We start from the raw sequence: 23023 nt of genomic DNA, 5'->3' as shown, positions 1-23023 counted from the left end.
TTTTCCTCTAAGTTGAATAAACGACATGCATATAAAGTTGACGTCCGAAACAATAAATAACAAAATAAAAACAATAAGGACCGCTGTTGAAAAATGCGGGCGCGATCATTTACTACTTGATTAATCAAATGAGTAGCATATCCAAATACGCAATTCTATTTAAATGTTTTTTTCTGGTAAAAAGGTTAAAAATTGATGTTTATCTATGTTTTGGACTTCAGAGAAATACTTAGGAAATATTTGTACTAAAAACTTAGACTAATAGGAAAAAACTTGGGGTAATTACTCTTTGTTTGTAGTTTAGCTTGATTTCTGTATGTCTACATAGAGAAAAGTTACATCTTGTGAATATTGTAGTAGTTTTGTAGCTTTGTTTAGAAACTGTGAACGAAACACGCATTACAAAAGTTGTGAAATAGAGACAAGAGAACTGTCACTGTTACGGCTCATAGTATGGCAATTTATTGAAGACCGATAGGTTGCTTGAACGCATTAGTAACGCTTTTGACCGTGGGATCTGCCATTAGAAAACACACAGATTCCTCTTTAATTATTAGGCGTGACGACAAATAATACAGTAACAAGAAATCATAAGCTTTTCGGACCTATACAACTCATCTCCAAGGAACTTTCCGCATCGTAACCATTTTTTAATAATAATAATTTTGTTATCGTGATAAAAGCATGAAAAATGCTGCTTAATTACAAATATATGCAATCGAATTGTTAGAAAAAAAAATTACAAATATAAGCAAACTCCACAGCTTTCACAAATTTTGTCTTCTTGACTTTATTAGTTATCACACTAATCTCAGTTATCTCAATCTCAAAACACTCACGTAAATCAAACACGTCCAAAGTTTTTATAGTTACAGATTTCGAAAACAAGCTTAACAAACTCACCAGGCTTTTGTACAGAAACAGGTCTTCCCTCAAACTCGATTCACGTACATCAAAATGTTATTATGTACGAACCCATCTGCCAAACAATGGTAAAAAGCTTCTAACAAAACTCACCAGGCTATGGTCAAAGCTCATGCATTCCCGACCAAAGCACAAAACAAAGAAGGATGTCGAATGCCCTACATTTTTTAAGGAAATAATCTATATTCAAGACGACTTCTTAGCGACGAAGTTTTCCTCTAGGTTGAAAAAACGACCTGAAGATAAACTTGCGTGCGAAACAATAAAAGACAATAGTGACCGCTATTGAAGTTTCTTGAATATTATTAATACTAATATTAAATAAGACTTGTTAGATAATGTTGAAAGTATTACTCAGAAATATTTTGCCTACTTAAATTCTTGTTCTTCAGTTATTTTCAGTAAACTTCTAATAAATGGAAAAAGAATAACCTAAAAATTCCAGCACAATACGAATACAATTGTACTTACACTGGTATGCTTCTTCATGCTTGAGTTGAGTAGATAAATCGTCACTGATACCAGTATCCGCATCTGAACCCGCCATAACTTGTACCACTCTCAAAACATCAAATGGTAAAAAATTCAGGTTCTACACATCTCCCAAATCAGAATTCCCATAACGCAATTTACGGTATAATGTGGAATGATACATTCCGAGGACGGTCGTGTCCGTATTAGTTTTTGAAAAAAACTGTTATATAAATATACATTTGGATAGAAAAAACGTAGAGGAGAGTCTATTTTGGTCAGTACTTTGCACTGTAAATCACATTTCAATAGTTCCAACTTTTATGGTTTTATCACTCTGTTTGTAGCTTTGTACTTTAGAAACTGAAAAGGAAACATGTTTCGCATTACAATTTATTTACAAAAGTTATGAAATAGACACAAGATAACTCTCACTGTTACAGGTTTTAATATTGCAATTTATTTAAGACTGATAGGTTGTTTGAACTGTAAATGCACTATTAACCTTTTTTCCCATGAGATCAGCCATTAGAAAACACACGATTCCTCTTTATTAGGTTTGACAACAAATTATACAGCAACAAATGAAGCTTTAGACTTCTACAACTCATCTCAACGGAACTTTCCACATCATAAACATTTTCTTAATAATGATAGTAATGTTGTTATCATGATTAAGAGAGGCTTTTACTTCTGTTAGGTAGGAAAAACATGTAAAGAGTTGTTCAATTACAAACTCCATGGCTTTTCACACAAAAAAAGTCTTCTAGACTATTAACTCTTCCACTAATCCCAATTATCTCATGACACTCACGTAAATCAAACATGCTTTAAATGTTTTGTAACTGTAGATATGGAAAACAAGCTTCTGGTGCTACCTATTTTTTTTTGTACAGACACAAGTCGTCCCTCAAACTCGATATACATCAAAAATTCTAAATGATTTACGTATGCCCCCACCTGCCAAAAACTTGCATCATTGTTCCCTATCTCTAACAAAACAGACATCTCCAAAGTCATCTCCTACATGTGTATCAAACCCAACCATCATTCGTTTCGCAACCGCTCAAAAAGACAGAAATCAAGTCGAAGGCCTCGTGGTGGTTGTTCATTTTGGACCTTTTGGGCTATATACTAGATTATTCATGGGCTATTTTTCGCCTTTGTCAGAAAAATAAATCAGGTTTGTCGTCAGATGTTAAAGAATCAGCCAAAATTAACAGAGTTTTTATACCAACATTTTCACATTAACAAAACTATTCAAAGAGAGAAGATAATTAAAGATCTGGGAAGAACAAACGAATTCGCACATACTAATCTACAAAATTACACCCACTAACATAATATTTAACTTTCCTAATCTTCATAATCAATAACCCATAGGAAATTAACCATTTAACCACCATCTACCATAGCATGGTAGGGGTAAAAAAACGGCAGGGAAGCCCAAACGCTTTACAAAACGGCACCGTTTTTAATTTCCTACCTAAGAAAAAAGTTCGTTTTATTCCGCCGGTAAAGACTCCGGCCGCCACGAGAACAGATCGCCGGAATCAAAACATTCGCCGGAAAAATCAAATAGCCCCTCAACGGTGACGTAATCTCCACCATCTCCGACGCCGGAACCGAAATCTAAAGAGCCGTAATCCGGCGCGTGATCCTCGAACCCCCATAACTCGTCGATTCCCGACGAATCCGACGACGCTCGTAGCAAATCCGCCACCGTCTCCGTGGTCTCCACCTCCTTCACGACGGAAACCGGTGGAGGCAAGCCGAGCTCATCGTCGGAAGCCTCTAGAAGGTAACCGAGATCCGGCTGAGTCTCGCCGGGGGGCTGCGCCGAAGATAACTCGTCCTCGAAACTCTTCATGACCGAGTCGAGATCTTGACTCACCGGTTCGGGATCCGAGTCATCGAAAACGTCGAATAAATCATCTCTCAGCCTCTTCACCTCCGGCGAGTCGAGAATCGCGCCGTCAGACTCGTCCCTGACTCGCTTTTTATCGGTTGGCTCAGCTGAGTTAGTCCGAGTTAGCGTCTCCCCCGCCATAGAATATCGATTTATTTTATTTGTTCGGTGGAGCTTTTTTTTTTTCTTCAGTGGCAGTATCGAAATTAGTGGGAGATAGAGGTGCAGAATGGGAAAGAAGGGAACACGAGGTTTTATAGTAGGAGACGAGAGGGAGGAAGATAAAACGTAGAGAGAGACGCGTGAGATGTGACGGATTGTTAGGCGCGTGGGAGAGCGAATCCTTTGGAATCACGGAGCCCTCGCTTTGTTATTTCTTTCTTTTTTTTTTTTTTAGTCTTTTCTGGTTTCTTATCTTTTTATTATTTCTAAAAATATTTCTTTTGAAAACTTCCATATGTCACTTTCTAATTTTCAAAAGTATTATTAATCGGATTGAATTCGCACTTGAGGTCCGGTCACGTTCCAGTGCACATGATGCCCAGTCAATTATGCCCTCTGGATATTTCTTTTTTTATCATCCCTTCTTGATTTTTCAAACTAATTTTCTAAAGAAAAATCTCAAACTTGAAATGTTAAACTTTTACATTATTTTTTTCTATGTATGCAATTTTCTTAAAGTATACCAATAGATTTCAAAACATAAATAAATTTATATGTTTCTGGTATGCTCTGTGAACTTCTTTTGTTTTTCTCTTATTCATTCATTACATGCGTGTTTGCTTGTTAGGTGAGCGAGCTAGATCCATTATGCAACCACTCTGCATATGCATCCCTTGAGTGTTTTTATTTCAAGATGTGGAAGTATTTCACAAGACTGTAAATACGAAATATGTGTTCGATCAAATTGTTTTACCTAATATAGCGGTTATAGACTTTGGGTGGTCCGTGAGCACCATTGGGCATTGATTCAACTTCATCTACTATGGACCTATGGTACAGTTCACAGTTTAAGCTGACAGAACCAAAAAAAGAAAAAGAGAGAAAAGAATGGATCATGTATATGTGTATATAGTGTGATTCAAGCTTTTGTCTATTGTTTATGTTAATCCACTAGTATAAGTTGAGTTATGTGAAAGCATTTTTGTATGGAAGATTTAGCTTCGCGTATGACATATCTATGTCTGAAATCATATTTAATTTGAGTATCTACACGTAAACGTAATAGGTTTTTTTTGGCACAGATGCTTTACCTTTTCCCATGTTCACAGGTTTGGTAAAACGTTTCCACTACGAGTTTGCTTGTCTCATATTTCCATTTGTCGAACTTAATTAAAGACAATTTCATAATAAGAAAACAACACTAAATATGACCAGTTCGAAATAAAAATCGATTCTAATTCATGGTATGTTAAACCTGAACTGATTGTCGAACTTAATTAAAGACAAATTCATAATAAGAAAACAACACTATTTTTTTTTTTTGAACACAATGGAAAACAACACTAAATATGACCAGTTCGAAATAAAAATCGATTATAATTCATGGTATGTTAAATCTGAACTGATTCAACATTTTTATTAATTCATCACTCAGGTAATTGTCGCGGAACAACAATTTACAGTTTTAATAATTCTTCGTTGCTAGGAAACAAAAATAATTTATTTTATGCTGAGCAATCGAGTAAAGCTTTAATCTACTCATATCTATATATATAAAGAAATGTTCGCCTCTCTCCCGTGAAGCCACATCATCAATTTGTGCGTTTTGGGAGTGACATGTGTCCCATTTTATATTTAGGGCCAAAATAAATAAATGCAGTTAAGGGTAATTGAACCCAGCACCTCTAGCACTGGTAATTTCTCTTAGAACCACTAGGCTAAAGTCACTTTTTATAAATATGTGGCCGCGAAAATACTTATTATCGTGTCAGCTGGAAGCCCATGCTTCTTCTGCTTGTGGCCAGGGCCGACACTGAACTGACGTCAAGATGAAAATCGTGAAGTTAAAAACTTTGCTCCAAACAGTTTTGCAATGTTTCCAACCTTTATAACTTGATGCATATAATATATATCAAAATACATTTGTTGTACACGCTTTTATTAGTTTTGCTTTTAAAAGAAATTATTTACAGTTATAAATGTTTTGTGCCAGTGAAGTAATAGTTGAAAAATCTCTATACATATGTCATTTTAAAATAACACTCAACTTCTATATATAGTCAATACATATGTGCATGTTATATTCTAGACTAAATATTTTCTCTTTTAAAAATATAAAAAACAATTTTTTTAGTCTACAATCAAATGTTGTAGAACAAGTATGCATTATACAAAATAATATATATTTAAAATCCATACACAAAAACATAAAAGTTGTTATAGGCTTCTTTCTGACACATGCACACTCCACTATGAATAAAAATTAAAAAAAAAACAGTATTGTCATCAGACTTTATCACAAATCTACATTTGTACATCTATAATTATGAGTTATACAATTAGTTAATTTGATACAATACCAAAGCAAGAATAATCGAAAAACAACTATACCACCGCATACTAATAAGTAAGACATAACAGATAACCAAATTCTTAAATCTTAAAACAAATTTCAACTCGAGCATTTAGTGAATATCAAATTAACTAATATCCCGCCCGTAGGGCGGGCCGACCCTAGTATATTTATATATTCTTGTACTATTACTATTGAGAGTCTCTATTTAAAAAGTAGGCAAGTTGATAAATTTTGAGTTTTTGGAATAAGGTGTGGGTTTACACAAAAGGCGATTGTTTTTTGGTGGGCAATGGGCATCTTCGTATTGCCAATATACGTGGTTTAAGCAAAGTTGTGATTCTTGGGTAACACATATAGTTGTCGATTGATTACTTTCTTCTTCTTTTATAATCGAACCATTACTTTAAGAAAAAGAATAGGTGATTGTATTATCAAAGATGCACGTTGCACCTTTTTTTGTCAAGGCATTTATAGCGGTCCAAATCAAACATATTGGTACGATTTATGGTGGTGAGTGACCTACGATTCATTTGCTAGATGTACAAGCGATAACTTATTGAACCTCTATCGCATTAAAGTTTTTTTTTCTCTCATATGGAGTAATCAGAATTCATACGTCAAATTTCGTACCAACTCTGGAGTTTTCGCAGTTTAGGATTAACGTTGCGGTCATGTATATACATGATTGCATTTGAACATTTTTTTGTATCTGTGGCATCATGAACTGTGATATATGAAAAGTTTTAAAAAATTGATTTGACTATCTATGTTACTAAAGTTGATCTAATTTTTCTGTCACACATCCAATTAAACTCCTATGCTTAGATTAGAATAGTTGAAAGATGGATATACACTACGAATGAGACCAAAGTACGAAAAAAATTCGGATGGTGATTGCGGAGTCAGTAAATAATGATTTTGAGCCTTTGAAAAAATTAATACATCATCCGTCAGACGAAAAAAATTTCATGAACCAAAAGAACGGATGTAGATGGTCTATTAGCCGTAGACGGTCGGAGGTATCGTACACATCCGAAAAGGTTCAGACCTTAAATTATTAACTCGAAAAATATAAAAAGTTAGATGACAACAAAAGTAGATCCAGAAGATAAAATGCACCTCTTCGGATATTTGGATGGTTTTAGTTTTTTTTTATATCACCTAAGTATGCGTATACGTAGGCATTCATGTGATATAATTTTTGTCTCGTCGTGCAAATCATACACGTATCTACAAATGGATTTCAAGAAACCCGAAGTCCTTCTTCAAAAATAAAAAGAATCCCAAGGTTCACTACAAACAATAAATTTGATACATTAATAAACTCTACACGTATTTAGTTACGTTATCTCTTTTTTTTTTTTTGTAACACTGATACGTTCTCTTTCAAACCTGGAAAACCTTCTAAATGTCAACTAAAAATAGAATAATAGAATAAAGGCTTTTTCGGTGCACAAAAAAAAGATTAAAGGCTTTTTTCCTTTAAAATGAATTTTTTGTGATTAATCAAATAATAGAAATGACATTTATAATTGAATGAACGGATGCCTTATCAAAGTGTAAAGAATTGATTTTGCAACAAAAAAAAAAAGATTCTAGCAAGCAAAAGTATACAGCTCGAATAAACTGCAAACCAGCTTCGATGAAGACTCTCCAGCTTGTGTGGCCAAGAGAAGCGAAACGAGATCCTTGTCCGGATTGTTTTGTCTATAGTTTTGGTTAGAGCAGCCGCAGTGACCCAGCCTGGCATGCCTTGGAGGATTCTTCTTTTCACAAAGTAATGGTTCCCAATTATGTGGTTTCTGATCATTTATATTAATTTTTAGAAAAATTATTATAATATATATATAAAAAGTTTTTTTTTTTTTACAAATGAGATGTGTTTTCATTTTAATATAAATAATATAAGACAAAAATAAAATAACTAATACCAAATAAAAATATTTTAGTAATTAATGTCTTTAATGATTATATAATTTAGTATATGGTATTCACTATCATTTGTACGTATATTTCAATATAATTGTATATTTACTCTAGTTACATTTACTGAAAATTTTGTATTTTTTAATAATTACTTCATATATTAAACAACGATTACACGTTCTAGCAATAACACAACACAACACACGAATGATAGCATTTACTAGATGATTAAAAGTTATTTACAAATAATGATCTAAAGTAATACTAATATATGTGATATTATTATTTCTTAACATTCAACAAATGCCTACTCTTGATGAAAGCTATGTGAGCTACATAATCTCTTATAGATAAATCATAATCAATTAATTATTTTTGTCAACAATTAAAATTATTTAATACAGCACAGATCCTCAAAAGTCTTACTGTATTTATAAAGTGATTTGAAAAAATGAAAATAAAAAAACTTGAATCGTGAAAAATAAATTAATTAAAGTGAAGGTGGAGCATAATTGTGTTTTGTGAGTGTAATGCGCATGTTCGATACGAGATATCAAACTGGGGACAGTTTCAAAATCTATAGTATGTTTTAATATCAACACCCTAGCATATACTTGTGGTTTTCATTTTTATATGATTAAACCAAATACACTTGAAACATATATACGCTCCATTAACAACGCATCACGTGAACACAAAGCAGTCAAGTACACACTACCTCACAAAGTAAGTAAATTGCGTGGTTCCCACCCAACGAACCCTATTTTTCATTTCATTATAAACAAAAACATTTTTTTTAGATTTGACAAGTTTTCACCTGACATGTATCTGTTTAATATATATATATATATATTTTTTAATATTTGTGATGAAGTAATGTGATCAATAGATTCTAAGGTGCCAACTCAATTGCATTTGGCTAAGCATTTGTAACTTCGAATGGTATATTTTGGGCAGTTAATTTGGTGCTTTAACTCTTATATATATATATATATTTTTTTTTTTTTGAAACACTAACTCTTATATTTAGATGTGAAAAGTGACAAGGCATATATGTTACTTAGAAAAAATTGTAGTTACTTAGAAAAAACTGTAGTTTTTTTTTTTTGAAAAGCGAGAAAAAACTGTAGTTACAAACAAAGAGTTGTGGTTGATGAATCTTCATGCCCCCACCAAGTTTAGTACTGCATCTTATAAGTTATATACGGACATGAATTATTATCGATCTATTTTTTGGTACTTTAAATGCTAACAAAACTAGTTGAAGTAGCCAGATTGTGTTTACATTCCGCACATATGTATATGTATATATATTTTATTATTCATTCATCGTGTTGTTTTATTTGTTAGGTTTGGACATTTTTAACCTAGAAGTATATGTTAACAAAATTAACTCACATTCTATTATTTAACATTTTACCAAAAAAAAAAAACTCGCATTCTATTATTTTGCAGTTACATTTTTGTTGAAAAATAATAAATGATATCTTCATTAAAAAGTTTTGAGTATACCGACTTTTTTTCTTCTTCTTTGAGTATACCTACCCAACAAAAGAAAGAATATTACAATATCATGTAAATGCATGAATATAGCCCAAATTAGGTTTGAATTATTTTACAATTATGTTACAATTTCACCTTTTAATATTTTTGTTTTGAACAAATAATAATTTGGATGATGGTTTTAGCCTTTTAGGTTACGTCAGTTGTGATTTATGGTATGAAAACAGTTCAACCAACACAAAATTTATGTGCTGATGGAAGATCGGGGATGGAGCGCAACACATGACACGATTCGATATTTTTGCTCTTTCTCAACACGTAAAACGACTCTTCTATTGGAGAGAAGATCCCACATCGAATATATGAAAGGGACTTGAGTAATATATAAGGGACTTGGGCCAATCCACTAATTGCCAATTGGTTTTAAGTTGGAAGCCCAAGAAACTTATCATGGTATCAGAGCCAGGTTAAGGTACATCACACGATATGGTGGCATATCAAGAGTTTTCTTCGACTAATATACATGTTTATATTTTGGGCATGTGTATCATCGACATTAAAAGATGGGAACTATTAGCTAAACGAGGGACCATGTGCTGAAGATTAACCAATGAAAGTGGGTGATGGTGTTTAACTTATGTAGCATATTATAAGATTAATTGTTAGATTTATCTGAATTCGTGTTGTGGTAAATACAGACGATAGTAATACTAATAAGTTTTTTTTTGTTAACACTTGATACATCGTTTTTTTTTTTTTTTTGACGTCCACTTGATACATCGTTATATAGCTTCTATTATGAATGATGATAAATTAACTATAGTATATACAATATCATGAACAATTTCACGATGAATGGCGAAATTATTATTAAAAAATATAAAAAAGTTTTTTAAAATCATAATTAATCATACGGAATTGCTATCTATAGTGATAAAGTCTGTATCCTTTAATATGTCATGTTCAAATTTTAACAGCTACGGAAAAGAGATTAAACAACTGACTATTATTCATGACCCAAACGAATTAAAGGTTTCAATCCAACATTTTTACAATAAAAAAATATTAATTAAGAAATTGAGTATGCAGTTTCTATAAATTTGAACGAAAATCGACATATTTATGGAGTAAATACTAAACTAGTAGAAAGATTCCACTAATATATAAGATATATATTTTGTGATTGACAACCGCGGTGCGAGACGTAATTACACTGTTTCGAGTGGAATTACGCAAACGTTACCAATCATAAGAAAATTTATTGTGCGGAACGTTTTCTTCCAATAACGCAGTGAACATATTTCTTTTTGTAATTTTTTGTTTGTTTGTTCTAATTATGACAAATAACACACTTCGTCAAATACATCTTCAAATATGGTGCGGTTTTTTCATAAAATATTATTTTATCTAAACTATTCATTTTACTTTACAAAGTTGTATACCTTTTATCTATAAGTTAAAGGAAACTATAAACATAGATTTAATAAAGCTAATAAATTTGTAGATTTCATATATTCTGAAAATATATTCTATTAAAATATGTATTTATTTTTCAAGTATGTGCACTAACTAACGTTTTTTCTTGAATTCTGATTTTAAAACAAAATATTAAATCATATTTTCTACTACGTTACTTATTCTCTTCGGGACAAGAAAACTGAACTGGACCAAACTTTTTTTTTGGTTCGGTTTGGGTCTGGATCCTACCAATTACCCGAACAAATCTTATATCTCTAAAACTCAAAAATCAAAACCAATTTTATATTTTATATTATTTTTAATATTTGTCTAGTAAAACCACAAAATATTTTTTAAGAAATCAAATTGTTTTGTATCGATTATTTTATCAAAACTACACTTATCAAACACATTTCACTTTAAGACATTTTTATTTTGAAATGTATTTATTATACTAATACATTATTTATATTATTCTAATATATTTTATATAATTATTTTCTAGACTATTACTATTATATTTATTAAATAATCATTCGATACCGAAAATATGTATTGTTACCAATCAAACAACATTATGCATTGATTTTCAATTAGAACTATAGTTGTCCCGCGTTGCATTCTAATTCTGTACAAACTGTAATTGCACCGTTTTTATTATAAAATTTGCTGTCATCATTCTGAGCTGGAATTTTATATAGAATGTAGAAGGACGGTTCAGGTGCGCGTCCCTTTCACTTCCTGTTGTCTTCGGCCAGCGCTATGATAATTGCCTCCGCGGAATGATTACGCATTAACAATCATTGTTTCAAAATTTGATCACTAACATATATGTTCTATTCGGCCAGTTTTATTATTTCCGAATTACAAAGCAGGTTATCGACTAAAATTGACGTTGACCTTTTTTTCTTGATCAACTAAAATTTTCATAAATAGACGTTGACTATTCTCATGTAAAAGATTAGTTGCAAGTTTGAAAACGCATTTGTGTAGTAGATATATATAACCAGCCATTAGATAGAAACTGATGCGATTAAGGTTGAAAGAAATTTTCAGTATACTTCGGCTCGTGTGTACAATCCATCTGATAATGGTTAGCTTAGGCTTTAGTTTTTCTCTTTGTTCAATTTTATTTTTGTGAATGTTTCTTTGTTCAACTAAAATACTTTTAAATATTGATTTGAATTTAAAAGCATCTCTAATTCCACTTTATTTTTTCTATTCTAAAATAGAATTTACAGTAAAAATGCTTTAATGATATTTTATTGTTTTTTCTATAATATAATTAAAAATGAGATTATTTTATAAATAGTGTATCTAATTTATTTTTTGTTCTTTTTATTTTTTACTGTAAAATAGAGTGTTATTTGGAATAAATTTATTTCTATTATGTGGTTATTCTATTTTGAAGAGAAAAATAGAATGATTATTAGAAATAGTCTTTGGTGAAAAAAGTTATTAGCTAAATTTCTATCAATTGACTATTTGAGACATAAAATAGTTAGCAGCCGATGATAAAATATAAATATTTATAAGCAGCCTTAGACTTGACCTTCGCACTAGAATAAAAAACTTGTTTGGTTTTTATCTATTTTCGAGAATTACAAAACAATATTTATTACAAAATTAATTCAGAGTGATTTACCTTTTCTGTTTGAATTTGATATATCAACTCCAAAATAAATTCAAATGGATAAAGAAAACTATAATTAAAAGGGAAACAACTGAAAAATCTAAGCCTTTTCAAAAAATAAAATAAAAAAGCAACTGAAAAATCTATCGTGAGGTAGACGACGTGCACAGTGAATGTGCAACGTGTAATGTAACTGTAACACACCTTACGCGGCAATGTCGTATCCAATGGATCCACGTCATTATCACAATCACCGTCGGCTCTACGGAATAATGTATCGATTAATTGCGTCGATGGTGTCAGACCCTCAGATACAAGTTACAAGTAAATAATAAAAAAAGTACTCGGCCATTTATCGATATTTCAAGTTTGTAACGTCTGCCTTTTTTTCTTTTTTTTTTGTTATCTAGAAAATTATAGGGACGTTTGACTTGGAAGGGTTGTTTTAAAAGCTTGACCAGAAATTCAAAGCGTAACGGCAGAATTATCTGAAAATTTATTTTGGTAGATATTAACAGATAATTGATTGACATATAGTATACCTGAAAAAGTTATATGGCGAAACAACAAAAAAATATTATTGCATGTCAAGAAAATAATATTAGGCGAATTTAATTGAATTTAATTGAAACACCAACACCAGTTTTGCAAACTAAGATAAAGGGAAATATAAATAAAATTAACCAGAAACTTGTAAGAATGTATTTCATAGTTTATACTAATGTTTAAATTTCTGGTTAATAATATTTTAGAAGGTACGTGAATTTAGGATATGCAAAATCCCTGGATCTAGATGATAGAAAAGTATCCAAAGTATAACTTACTTCATTCATAATTTTTTTGTACCTCTCTATACATTTATAGTATAATCGATTTATGTGTTTAAGGTACTTACATATGACTCGTTGATTAAAAAAACTGATGCATGATTAAGCTGGACAATTTTGTAAGAGAAAAAAAAAGAGAAACTTTAAATTATTTGTCCTCGATTCTTCTTTTAATTTTAGAAAATAAAAAATGTCTCTTTTATTTTTCCTTTTACAGACGTCTTCAAAAACAATTTTCCAAGCAAGCATATTTTGTTAAAAGTTCAATATAATGTTTGAGTGGGTATATTTTTGGACGAATATATAGGGACTACTAATTAATTCAAAAGGATAAAAGAAATGTTTATGACGTGACACTGCAACGCTACTTTGTTCGATTTCAAGACGTTTTCGCAAGTCTATTAAACTGGCTAATGTTTCTTTTTTTTTTGAAAAATTAACCTGGCTAATATCTTTCACAACTAAACCTGTCAACCTATTTTTATCCTGTAATTATATTTTAATTTTTTCTAGTGTAGGTTTAACTAAAAGCGGCACGTATGATCTAATTGGTCATGGAATACTTGTGCTAAATCGTTTTTTCGTTATTTATAATAACATCATCACAATAACTGTACAATCTTTAGCGTCATGTAAAATGTAACATATAATATAAGTATTATAATTGTAACTATAGTTATGTGAAAAACTTTTAGCTATAGTTTTTGTAATTAGATATTTCTTATAATCTGATAAAACAAGATAATTCAATATTATTAGTTTGATTTTCCAAAGTTTTAAGCAAACAATCGAAATAGATCCACAGACAGAGAAATAATAAGTTGTCCTCATGTCACATGCCCGGTCTGTAACCATTGGCCATGTATGTGTATACTATATTAGTTCGTTCCTATTTTTATCGATTAATAATCACAATCTATTGGAAGCAAGGCGAACATAGCAATGGACTTGTATCATTGTGTGCGTTAGTCATGTTCGTGAACTTGGGCTCGCGAAGACTTCAGACCAATAGGAACGAAGCTGGGCCAGTGAAGGATCGTGGATACGATGAGTTTATATATTTGGTTAAAACATTTTGAAATTTCAAAACAATTAAAAATGTCTTAAATCATGTTGTTAACATGTTAGATTCTGTTAAAGAACGTTGGTAGCATGTTATATGTTGCAAATTGTAAGACGATATGCGAAATTTATAAATCTTTGGATATTTATGTATAGAGAAATGATCATATCATTTGTGTTCCTTTAATTTACTTTAGAACAAGTAAAACTTTTAAAAATAAGTACGAATTTTTGATTCGACATAATTAATGTTGTTAAAAGCAGGCATGATGACCACTCTTCTTACTTGATTAATAATTTAATATTGTAAATGTTGAAAGAATATGAAACCATTTTTTTCAGTGATCATGTATCATATTGAAAGTTTGATACATACAAGAGCGCGAAGACATGATAGTAGTTTACCAAAAAGACATGATAGTATACCATTATTGATTGATGTTTGCCAGAAAACAAGTAAATAAATAAGACTAAAAATTTCATTTCCCATGAAAATTACATCTGTACAAAAGAGACAACAGAAAAAAGAGTAGAAATGATATCTTCACATTTCAAAATTCATTCCTTTTGCTACAATAGTGAAGAACACTGATGCTCTTATTTTCTTCACTAACACTCACAAACCCTTCTCTCTCCCTTTTACTTTTACAAAACTCCCAAATTGGACACTCAAATCCTAAATTTATATATCTTTTATAAAATTACCTTTTCTTGAAAATATTTACAAATTTTCCACAGACCCACTTGATCCACAGACTCCTAAACCTTTTGAATGGTTTTTAGCCCTCTCTGTTATATATATATGCATGTTTTGGGACTCTTATGCAAGAGTAGGAACACTGTTGCGTCTGTCCATGTCAAGGCAATTAAATCCCACGACACGAACCGCAGGATTGTTCCCAAAGTTAGTCGTCGCCCTAACGCAACCGCCACCGTTCCTTGGAGAAGACGGTGGCGGCGGCTTGGTTGCTCGTGGAGTCGACGGAGGAGGAGGAGCCACCGCGAGAAGCTCGTCCTGAAAGAGTGAATCTTTGGTTAACGGGTTAGAAACTCTACTCGGCGGTGACCCTGTGAAGAATAGCTCCGGCGTCGGATCTTGTTCACAACCACCACCCTATAAATAAAATATATATGCACAAGATCAATCTCACATAACACAAAATACATAATATTTTATATATACAAATTCTAGCTATGAGCAAAAGGTTATTTATATTAACCTTAGCGAGTATGAAATCCAAAATATCACTTCTTGAATTCGACTCGCATAGCTCCATCTGGTGACTGAAATAAAAACATATTTTAACAAAATGATTGATGAAAACGTTATTCCTCTCTATAAGAAAATAAAAGAGATAAAGAAAGTATGTTTTTACCTGACTTGCCAACGGAGAGACCGAGCAAGGTGGTGGTGGTTTAGGACACCGGCACGACGTGGTTTAGGGCAAACGACGGCGTCTCTGCTCCTCCTCATCACCTCGAAAGCGTTTTGTTGAACTCCACAGCAGTTCATCTTTGCTGCTCAAAAGAATCAATCAAATCAACCACTTGCGAATAAACTTATCTTGAGGAGAGATTGATGGAGGAGGCAAAAATAAATAAGAATGTTAAATAGGATAAGGGAAGAGAAGAGGTGGTCAAACGGTAACGTGTTTATTATGGAGATCTGGTCATAATATCGTATTTAATTAATTAGTTAGGAATTTTATTAATTATTAAATTCTTTAATTAAGACAGAAATCAGCCACTTGACAAATTCCACGATACTGTTTTCTGAGATTTTTTTTTTAATTTAATAATTTTTAGCTTATATAGTGATGCTGTCAAGATCATAGTGGAGACATGATCTTTTCTTGTCTTTATTAAAAATATTTAAGTAAACTAAAAAGAAAAGTCATAAAGAAAAAGTCTAACTCGAATAGTGAGAAATTCATCTGATGCATTTTGAAATAAATATAGCTTCTCAAGAAAACAGATGGAGAAGAACATAAACTGTGATTCCATGATCTAGATAGATATGGAAATGATGAAAATCTATGCTTCTCGATAACACACATATGATCTCTAAAGGAGACGTGAAGCATCTGACATGCATGATAAGTTTCAGATCCAAAAATGAAAATCAAGAACACATTAGACAAGAATCTTTAACAGAAAATGCAAGAGTCACTCAGATCCAGACCAGAGTTTAACCCAAAACACCGAGGATTAGATCAGAAACAAAAGCACAAGATATTCGAGAGAGATACCTGAAGCTTGAAAAGCAGAGATCGTTCTTTTGGACGAGAAGCAGCTTTGAGCCAAGAAGAAGAAAGAGAAAGAGAGATCTGAAGAAAAGTCTAATGGCTCTTAGGTTAACAGCAAAGGCAGATAGAAATATAGAACCTACAGACAGCAATGTAATAGAATCCGCATCTACTTATTTATGATTAATTTCGAAACGCTTGTTTTACTTTACTTTAACTTTTATCTATATTATTAAAACTGAAGTACACTTTAGTAATGTTTGGAAACATGAATAGTACTATAACTGAAAATTGTTTGGAAACGAAGATAGCAGTACTACATTAATTGTATTTCCATATTTCACTCATATTAATTATATTGTCTTAACAATATTTCACATCATTAATTATATTACCATAATAATAATAGTGTAGATTTTATTTAGTAGTTAATCAATATTAGTTTTGTGTCAATTATAAAATCAAAAAAGTAAAATAACTGAGTTTTGCATAAGGTTAAACGTTTGTTTTAATTTGTTATACTATAACATTTTTTTTTTCAATCAGTGGAAAATTACGTAGCCAAAAACATAATTCAAAAACATGTTTAGTGAATAAAATCATAACTTAAATCAAAATAATAAAAATGAATTACATTCATTGTCACTTAATTTTTCACTCAATATAATTGCTTACTAAATAAAAAAACTCTTTCAGTTTCACTTAATTTAGCAAAACACATAAAAAATATCATTTATATTAGTTTATAAAATCAGTTAGGCATGAACACTAAATATCCACTTAGGTACGAGTCGTTCCTTTCGGGTATCGTTTTATTTTGTTTTAAAATTACTCACTCCTTGAATATTATAAATTTATGTGTAGGTTTTGAGTTGAATCCTTTTGAGTCTGGATGAGTTTGGTTCTGATGTATATGACCCTAAAATATCTAAATAACCAATGTATTTGAAACGGGTTTGGATATTTGTACCAAAAATAACCATATTATCTGATTCGATCCGGATCTTTTGAATACAATTAGTTATATTACGACATATATAAAATATAAAACACTAATTATGAAAAACAAATATTAATGTATAAAAATATAAGTATAGTTTTATTTTAGTAATTTCATTAATTATATTACTTTAACAATATATTACATCATTAATTATATTTACCGTAAAAGTAATAATGTAGATTTTTATTTATTAGTTAATCAATATTAACTTTGTGCAATTATAAAAAAAATAAAAATGTAAGATAACCGAGTTTTGCATATGGTTAATAGTTTGGTTTAATATGTTTTACTAAAACTTTCTTTTGTCTTAGTTCCAATTGGTGAAAAATTACATAGCAAAACACATAATTCAAAGGCATAGTTTATATGAACAAGATAATAATTTAAATCAAAATAATTAAAAAGTATTATATTTATTATCACTTAATGTTTCACTTCATATAACTATTTTATTAAATAAAAAATTCTTTCTATTTTTCTTATTTTTGCCAAATATATAGAAAGAGTTTCCTTTTTAATCTATTTGCAAAATCAGTTAAGTATATGGACATTCGGATACTCATTGAGGTACAAGTTGTTTCTTTCGGGATTAATTTTTTTGGATTTTTAAATTAGGCGCCACTTGGATATTATAAATTTATGTATGATGCTTGAGTTGGATCCTCTCGGGTCTGAATGATTTTGATTTTGATGTGTAGAAATATAAAAATATTTAATTAACCAATGTATCTCAAAAGAGTGTATATTTGTACCAAAAATAATCTTATTACCCGATTCAAACCAAATATTTTGAATACAATTAGTTATTCGACGACACATCTTAAATATATAACACTAATGATAAAATAACAAATAATTTATAAAACCGTAAAAATTAACACCCGCACGGACGTGCGGGTCAATCTCTAGTTTTTAATTAATTTCTAATCAAACACATTTCATAAATTCGTTTGAAAAACGTTGCGTTGTGCACGGTTTTCAGTTTCATATTTTTATTTTTGGCTTTTTTGGGACAGCGGTCAGCGGTGCCTAACCTCTCCTAGTAAATACTCCTATTTACACCAAATAAATGTCACCGACGAAGTGACATTTTAATTCATAGTGAAATCTACTTATCACTGTTGTTTTCAGTTAATCCCTAATCACAAATATATTGTCTGGCCGATTTCAGATAATATCACCCCTGACATTAGTCGAAAAGATATTTCAAACTTTGGTCAAGCATTATAATACATTTTTAGGTTAGTTAACTATGTAACACTAAATGCGTTCTATCAGGGACGGATCGGATCAGCGAATAGGATTTATCAAAAAGAAAAAAAAAAACAAAAATCTTACGTACATAACCGTAAGAGAAGGATTCCTTTTTCTGTTTACGCATGACCACATGTCTTTGGTAGTTCAAAACCGAGATCTTTTATAGTCTTTTCACGTAGACAGTCCATGTGATTTCCCTTATCACAATATATTATTTATGTTTTAATAAAATTAACTAGATCTCGATCCGTACAAGCGCACAAATTTTTATTTTTATTTATTTTTATATAAACATTTTGTTTTCAATTATAAAGTGATATATATTATAATATATATGTGTCTATCAATTTTTAAAACATGATAAGTTTAAAATATATTTTTTATTGAATAGATTAGATTGTTTCAAACTTTCACATGTATTTGTATCTTCTTCTATATATATATTTTTGGATTATTATTTCATTATTAAAATCGTAACTATATATATAAATATTAGTAAAATATTATTTTATTGTCATATTCAAAAATATTGCAACATTTCACAAATTTAGAAAGCTTTTAAAAAATTAAAATTTTCGCTTCATAGATTTATATTATAGAGTAAATAATTAAGCATTTAGTTTTTGCTTAATTTTTAAAATAAACTATATAGTTTAAAATTTGTTTTCATTGGTGTAAGGTAGTGAAGATTAATCATTGTTAGATAATATGATTTTTGTTATTTAAAAAAAATCTTTATAATTTTAAAAGTTAACATCGACAAATATTTAAATAATTAACATATGGAGGTATAATTTTAAACACTAAATTGCATCTATTTAATTTATACTATCCATAAATCTAATGGATCATCTATTGTTTAAATCATATTATTGATAGTCCAATAAAAATTTATGGTATGTCCAATATTTAAATAATAAGATTAGAGATTAAATGTAACATGATTTTTTATGAATATGTCCATTAGATCTGTTTAAAAAAAATCACAGACTTCTGTTTTAATATATAAGATATTTTTGATTAAATTTGAGTCACTTAAGATATTTTTGATTAAATTTGAGTCAAACTTTAAATTTTTGTTCTATTTTTTCAGCAAAAAAGTAAATTTATGTTTTTCATTTATATAATCAGCTACCGAATAACCAAGTGAGAGAGGATGAATAGTTGCGAAAAGAGAGGTCACACTGATAATATTAATTTCATGCCAATAATTTGGAGTAGGCAAAACAAGAAAGAAATGATCTGCACGCAAATGTTAATAACATCATGGCGATCAACAGCAAGACAATCATGACATCCCTATCTACTATGATACCAAAAATAGTCATGAATTAGTCACTAGCTATTAACAAACTAAACATTTCGTAGTAATTTCTTATAGAAACAACAAAATCTATAAAAATAAATATATGATACTAAAAGTATGAATGAAAATTTAATTGGATGTATATGTAATATCATACATCTAATAACAACATGGAATTTACATTGGACTTGTTGTTGTATACATGATCATTATATATACTAAGGGATACCTTGACCTATTATCCCATCTCAAGTTATAGTTCTCTTGCTTAGAAGTCACAAAGCAATCCACTTTGGGTTCCATGCCCAATTTTCTCATTTCTAGAGAAATAAAGATATATATTGATAAAAAGATATCTCACAAATTAGCTTCTCTTATCCCGCCATTCTTCACTCCCTTAAGTGTTTTAGCTTAGCTTATTCTCTTCTGTCTTCTCGGTACTCATGTTGGTGTCTCTGTCCTCTCTTTTTCTCTTTATTGCTCTTGCTAAATCTTTATTAATTCTATTGATACGTAAAATTTTGCAGGAGAGCTGAAGATAATAACACTTTTGATCTTAATAACTTACCTGATGATCCTTCTATAGACTTTTTCCCATTCTTTAAAGAAGGCTCGTCTTCATCTTCATCCTCTGGTACATACTACTTTAGCTTATTTTACTCTCTTAATTTTATTAATTCGAACTATTAAATCATCTAATCAATAGATGTACACTTGATTATTTATTATGAGAATCAAATTAATATAGTATTGAGTAGGAGGATTTAGAGAGAAGCACATCAAAGATGGAAAAGAGTACGAATGTAGATTTTGTTCACTCAAGTTCTTCAAATCCCAAGCTCTCGGTGGCCACATGAACCGCCACCGTCAAGGCAAGAGACCCCGTTTTTGTATAGTATGTGTATATATTAATATGTATGAGTTTGCATAAATAAATTTAACTTTTGTTATGGTGATTTTAGAGAGGGAGGCGGAGTCACTAAACAAAGCTCGTGAACTTCTTCGCAACAATACATTTCCTCCTCATCAAGGACCTCCATTTAGGTATTTTTGATTTCTCTCTTTCTTATGCAATTTTAATTCGTTTTCCTTTACTATAGATATCATTTTAATCAACATTAATTGTTATATTCTATATAGTTATCAGCATGGAGATATGCATATAGGAGACCCAATAACACCATACAAACCAATGATGTATCCACCAAGATTGTTCTCCCCCTCCGCACTTCTGCCGCCACCACCACTTGTGCAACCTTATCTTTATCCACCACGGTCTCCTACCCCACCGTTATCGCTTCCTTACCATTGCACCGACGACTACTATTTGTACAACAATGGTACACATCACCAAACCTTAACCAATAGCGGTTGCGGTGGTCGCTCACTGCCTGAATCTAGATACATCTTCATCGGTTCACCCGTGGCTAATGGCTATAGGGTTGCTCCTCCTCTTTCGCAGCCTCTACCTCCACATCATGGTTATAATTAAGGCAATGGAACAAATGTGTGTGTTTTAATAAAATTTTATCCATTAATGTTAGATTTATCCATATTTTGTGGAATATTGTAAGAGACATGCCAAAGTAATTGATAATGAAAAACTGAAATTCACACTGGAGAGGGAGTGTTGTATTTTGGAGTTATGTGAGAAGTTTGTATTTGTATGAAGGAGCAGCTTTAAACTATTTTTATTTTGTTTTTTCTTATCATCATCTACCACTTTCTGGTTCGGAGCTGTTTGTGAGACCAAGTGTTGTCTCGTTCTATATTTGTTCTTTGAACTTTTCTTTTTCCTCTGGAGATATAAAAAGAACATAGAAGTGGCGAAAGACTAGGGAGAGGAGAGATCAACTTAGTTTTGGACTTCTTCTACTTGAGTTATAACTAACTCTTATGTTTAATCCTTCCAATTTACATTTATGATTAGAGTAAATTAGCTAAATATACTAACAAATGTGGGATATCATTGAATGGAGGGAAAATGGTAATGTTGGGGGAAGAAAATTGGAGGGATATAGGGTATGAAGTGCAAATAGGGTAAAAGTGGTGGGTAGAGAGTACAAATTCTCTTATGATTTATGATTATCTATTTTTGCAACATTTTTGATAAATAAATTGTGGTCTTTATGTTTAATTTGTTTCGTTACCGAATTCATCGTCATGACATTATACGTTACAAATCTAAGAAAATCTTCAGGCGCAAGTTGTACCATCAAAAACAGACTTCGACGGTTCAAGTCGATGCAGTCACACGTGAATCTAACATGTAGAATTATCGGTCGTAATATTATCCATGCATAGTTTGTAATAGTATAAATAAGTAACGTTAATAAAAATATCTAAGAAAATCCAAAATGCAAATCCAAAACGCAAACCTAAACAGAAAAAAAAACAAAGTTTATATCTTGTAAGTCAAAATAGCGATCAAGAGGGAAAGAGAGAGATCAAATGAGATCTCGGCTGAAGCATGTTTCTGTGATAAAAGGATAAATAAAGAGCTATTCATGGAAAGAAATAAATCATGATTTTGTCAAAGAAGGCGAGCGAACATCTCCAACCTTACTGCAAATACTTTAAAATGAAGTGGATTATGTAATTTTTTTTTTCATAACTGTATAATCCACTTCATTTTGCAGTAAATTTTATAGTGGGGTTGGAGATGTTCGAACCCTATGGATATGTAATCACAGTCTTCCCAAGAGTTATATGTATATATAAAAATAAATGAACAATCAGAAAGCGAAGGAGGGGAGTGAGAGGGAGATTGATTGAGTGGATCAGTAATTCAGTATTGATTTTGTGAATGAGTTTAAATTAAGGCCTATTAAAAAGAAGTTGGACTCTTAACTGAGCCACTGAGACATAAACAACTGTGGTAAGGACTTATTGATGCAGTTAAGTTTCTCTTGTTTCAGTCTGACGATTGCACAACTGCATGCGGTAAAGAGTATCTTATATCAGCTTTTACTATTTCTTA

General features: G+C 30.9%; 3 protein-coding genes across 3 annotated transcripts; 1 reads left to right on the top strand and 2 right to left on the bottom strand.

The window, feature by feature from the left end:
- Positions 1 to 2652: 2652 nt before the first annotated feature.
- On the bottom strand, positions 2653 to 3815 carry LOC106382352. Its single transcript, XM_013822363.3, has one exon. It carries the CDS (start codon positions 3443 to 3445, stop codon positions 2900 to 2902), a length of 546 nt encoding a protein of 181 aa, XP_013677817.2. The 5' UTR covers positions 3446 to 3815; the 3' UTR covers positions 2653 to 2899.
- A 10877-nt stretch (positions 3816 to 14692) lies between these two features.
- On the bottom strand, positions 14693 to 16685 carry BNAA08G24300D. Its single transcript, XM_013822362.3, has 4 exons — positions 16481 to 16685; positions 15608 to 15749; positions 15452 to 15515; positions 14693 to 15345 (listed from the first exon to the last, which is right to left on the bottom strand). Exons 2-4 carry the CDS (start codon positions 15742 to 15744, stop codon positions 15052 to 15054), a joined length of 495 nt encoding a protein of 164 aa, XP_013677816.2. The 5' UTR covers positions 15745 to 15749; positions 16481 to 16685; the 3' UTR covers positions 14693 to 15051.
- A 3166-nt stretch (positions 16686 to 19851) lies between these two features.
- On the top strand, positions 19852 to 21926 carry LOC106378789 (zinc finger protein JAGGED-like). Its single transcript, XM_048738215.1, has 5 exons — positions 19852 to 20488; positions 20571 to 20677; positions 20802 to 20915; positions 21006 to 21087; positions 21184 to 21926. Coding segments are annotated over exons 1-5 (657 nt in total). The 5' UTR covers positions 19852 to 20486; the 3' UTR covers positions 21536 to 21926.
- The last annotated feature ends 1097 nt before the right edge of the window (positions 21927 to 23023 follow it).

Source organism: Brassica napus, chromosome A8, assembly GCF_020379485.1.
Source record: "Brassica napus cultivar Da-Ae chromosome A8, Da-Ae, whole genome shotgun sequence".
Classification (NCBI taxonomy): domain Eukaryota; kingdom Viridiplantae; phylum Streptophyta; class Magnoliopsida; order Brassicales; family Brassicaceae; genus Brassica; species Brassica napus.
Note: the sequence above shows the minus strand (reverse complement) of the source record. Positions and strands in the feature narration are given on the sequence as shown.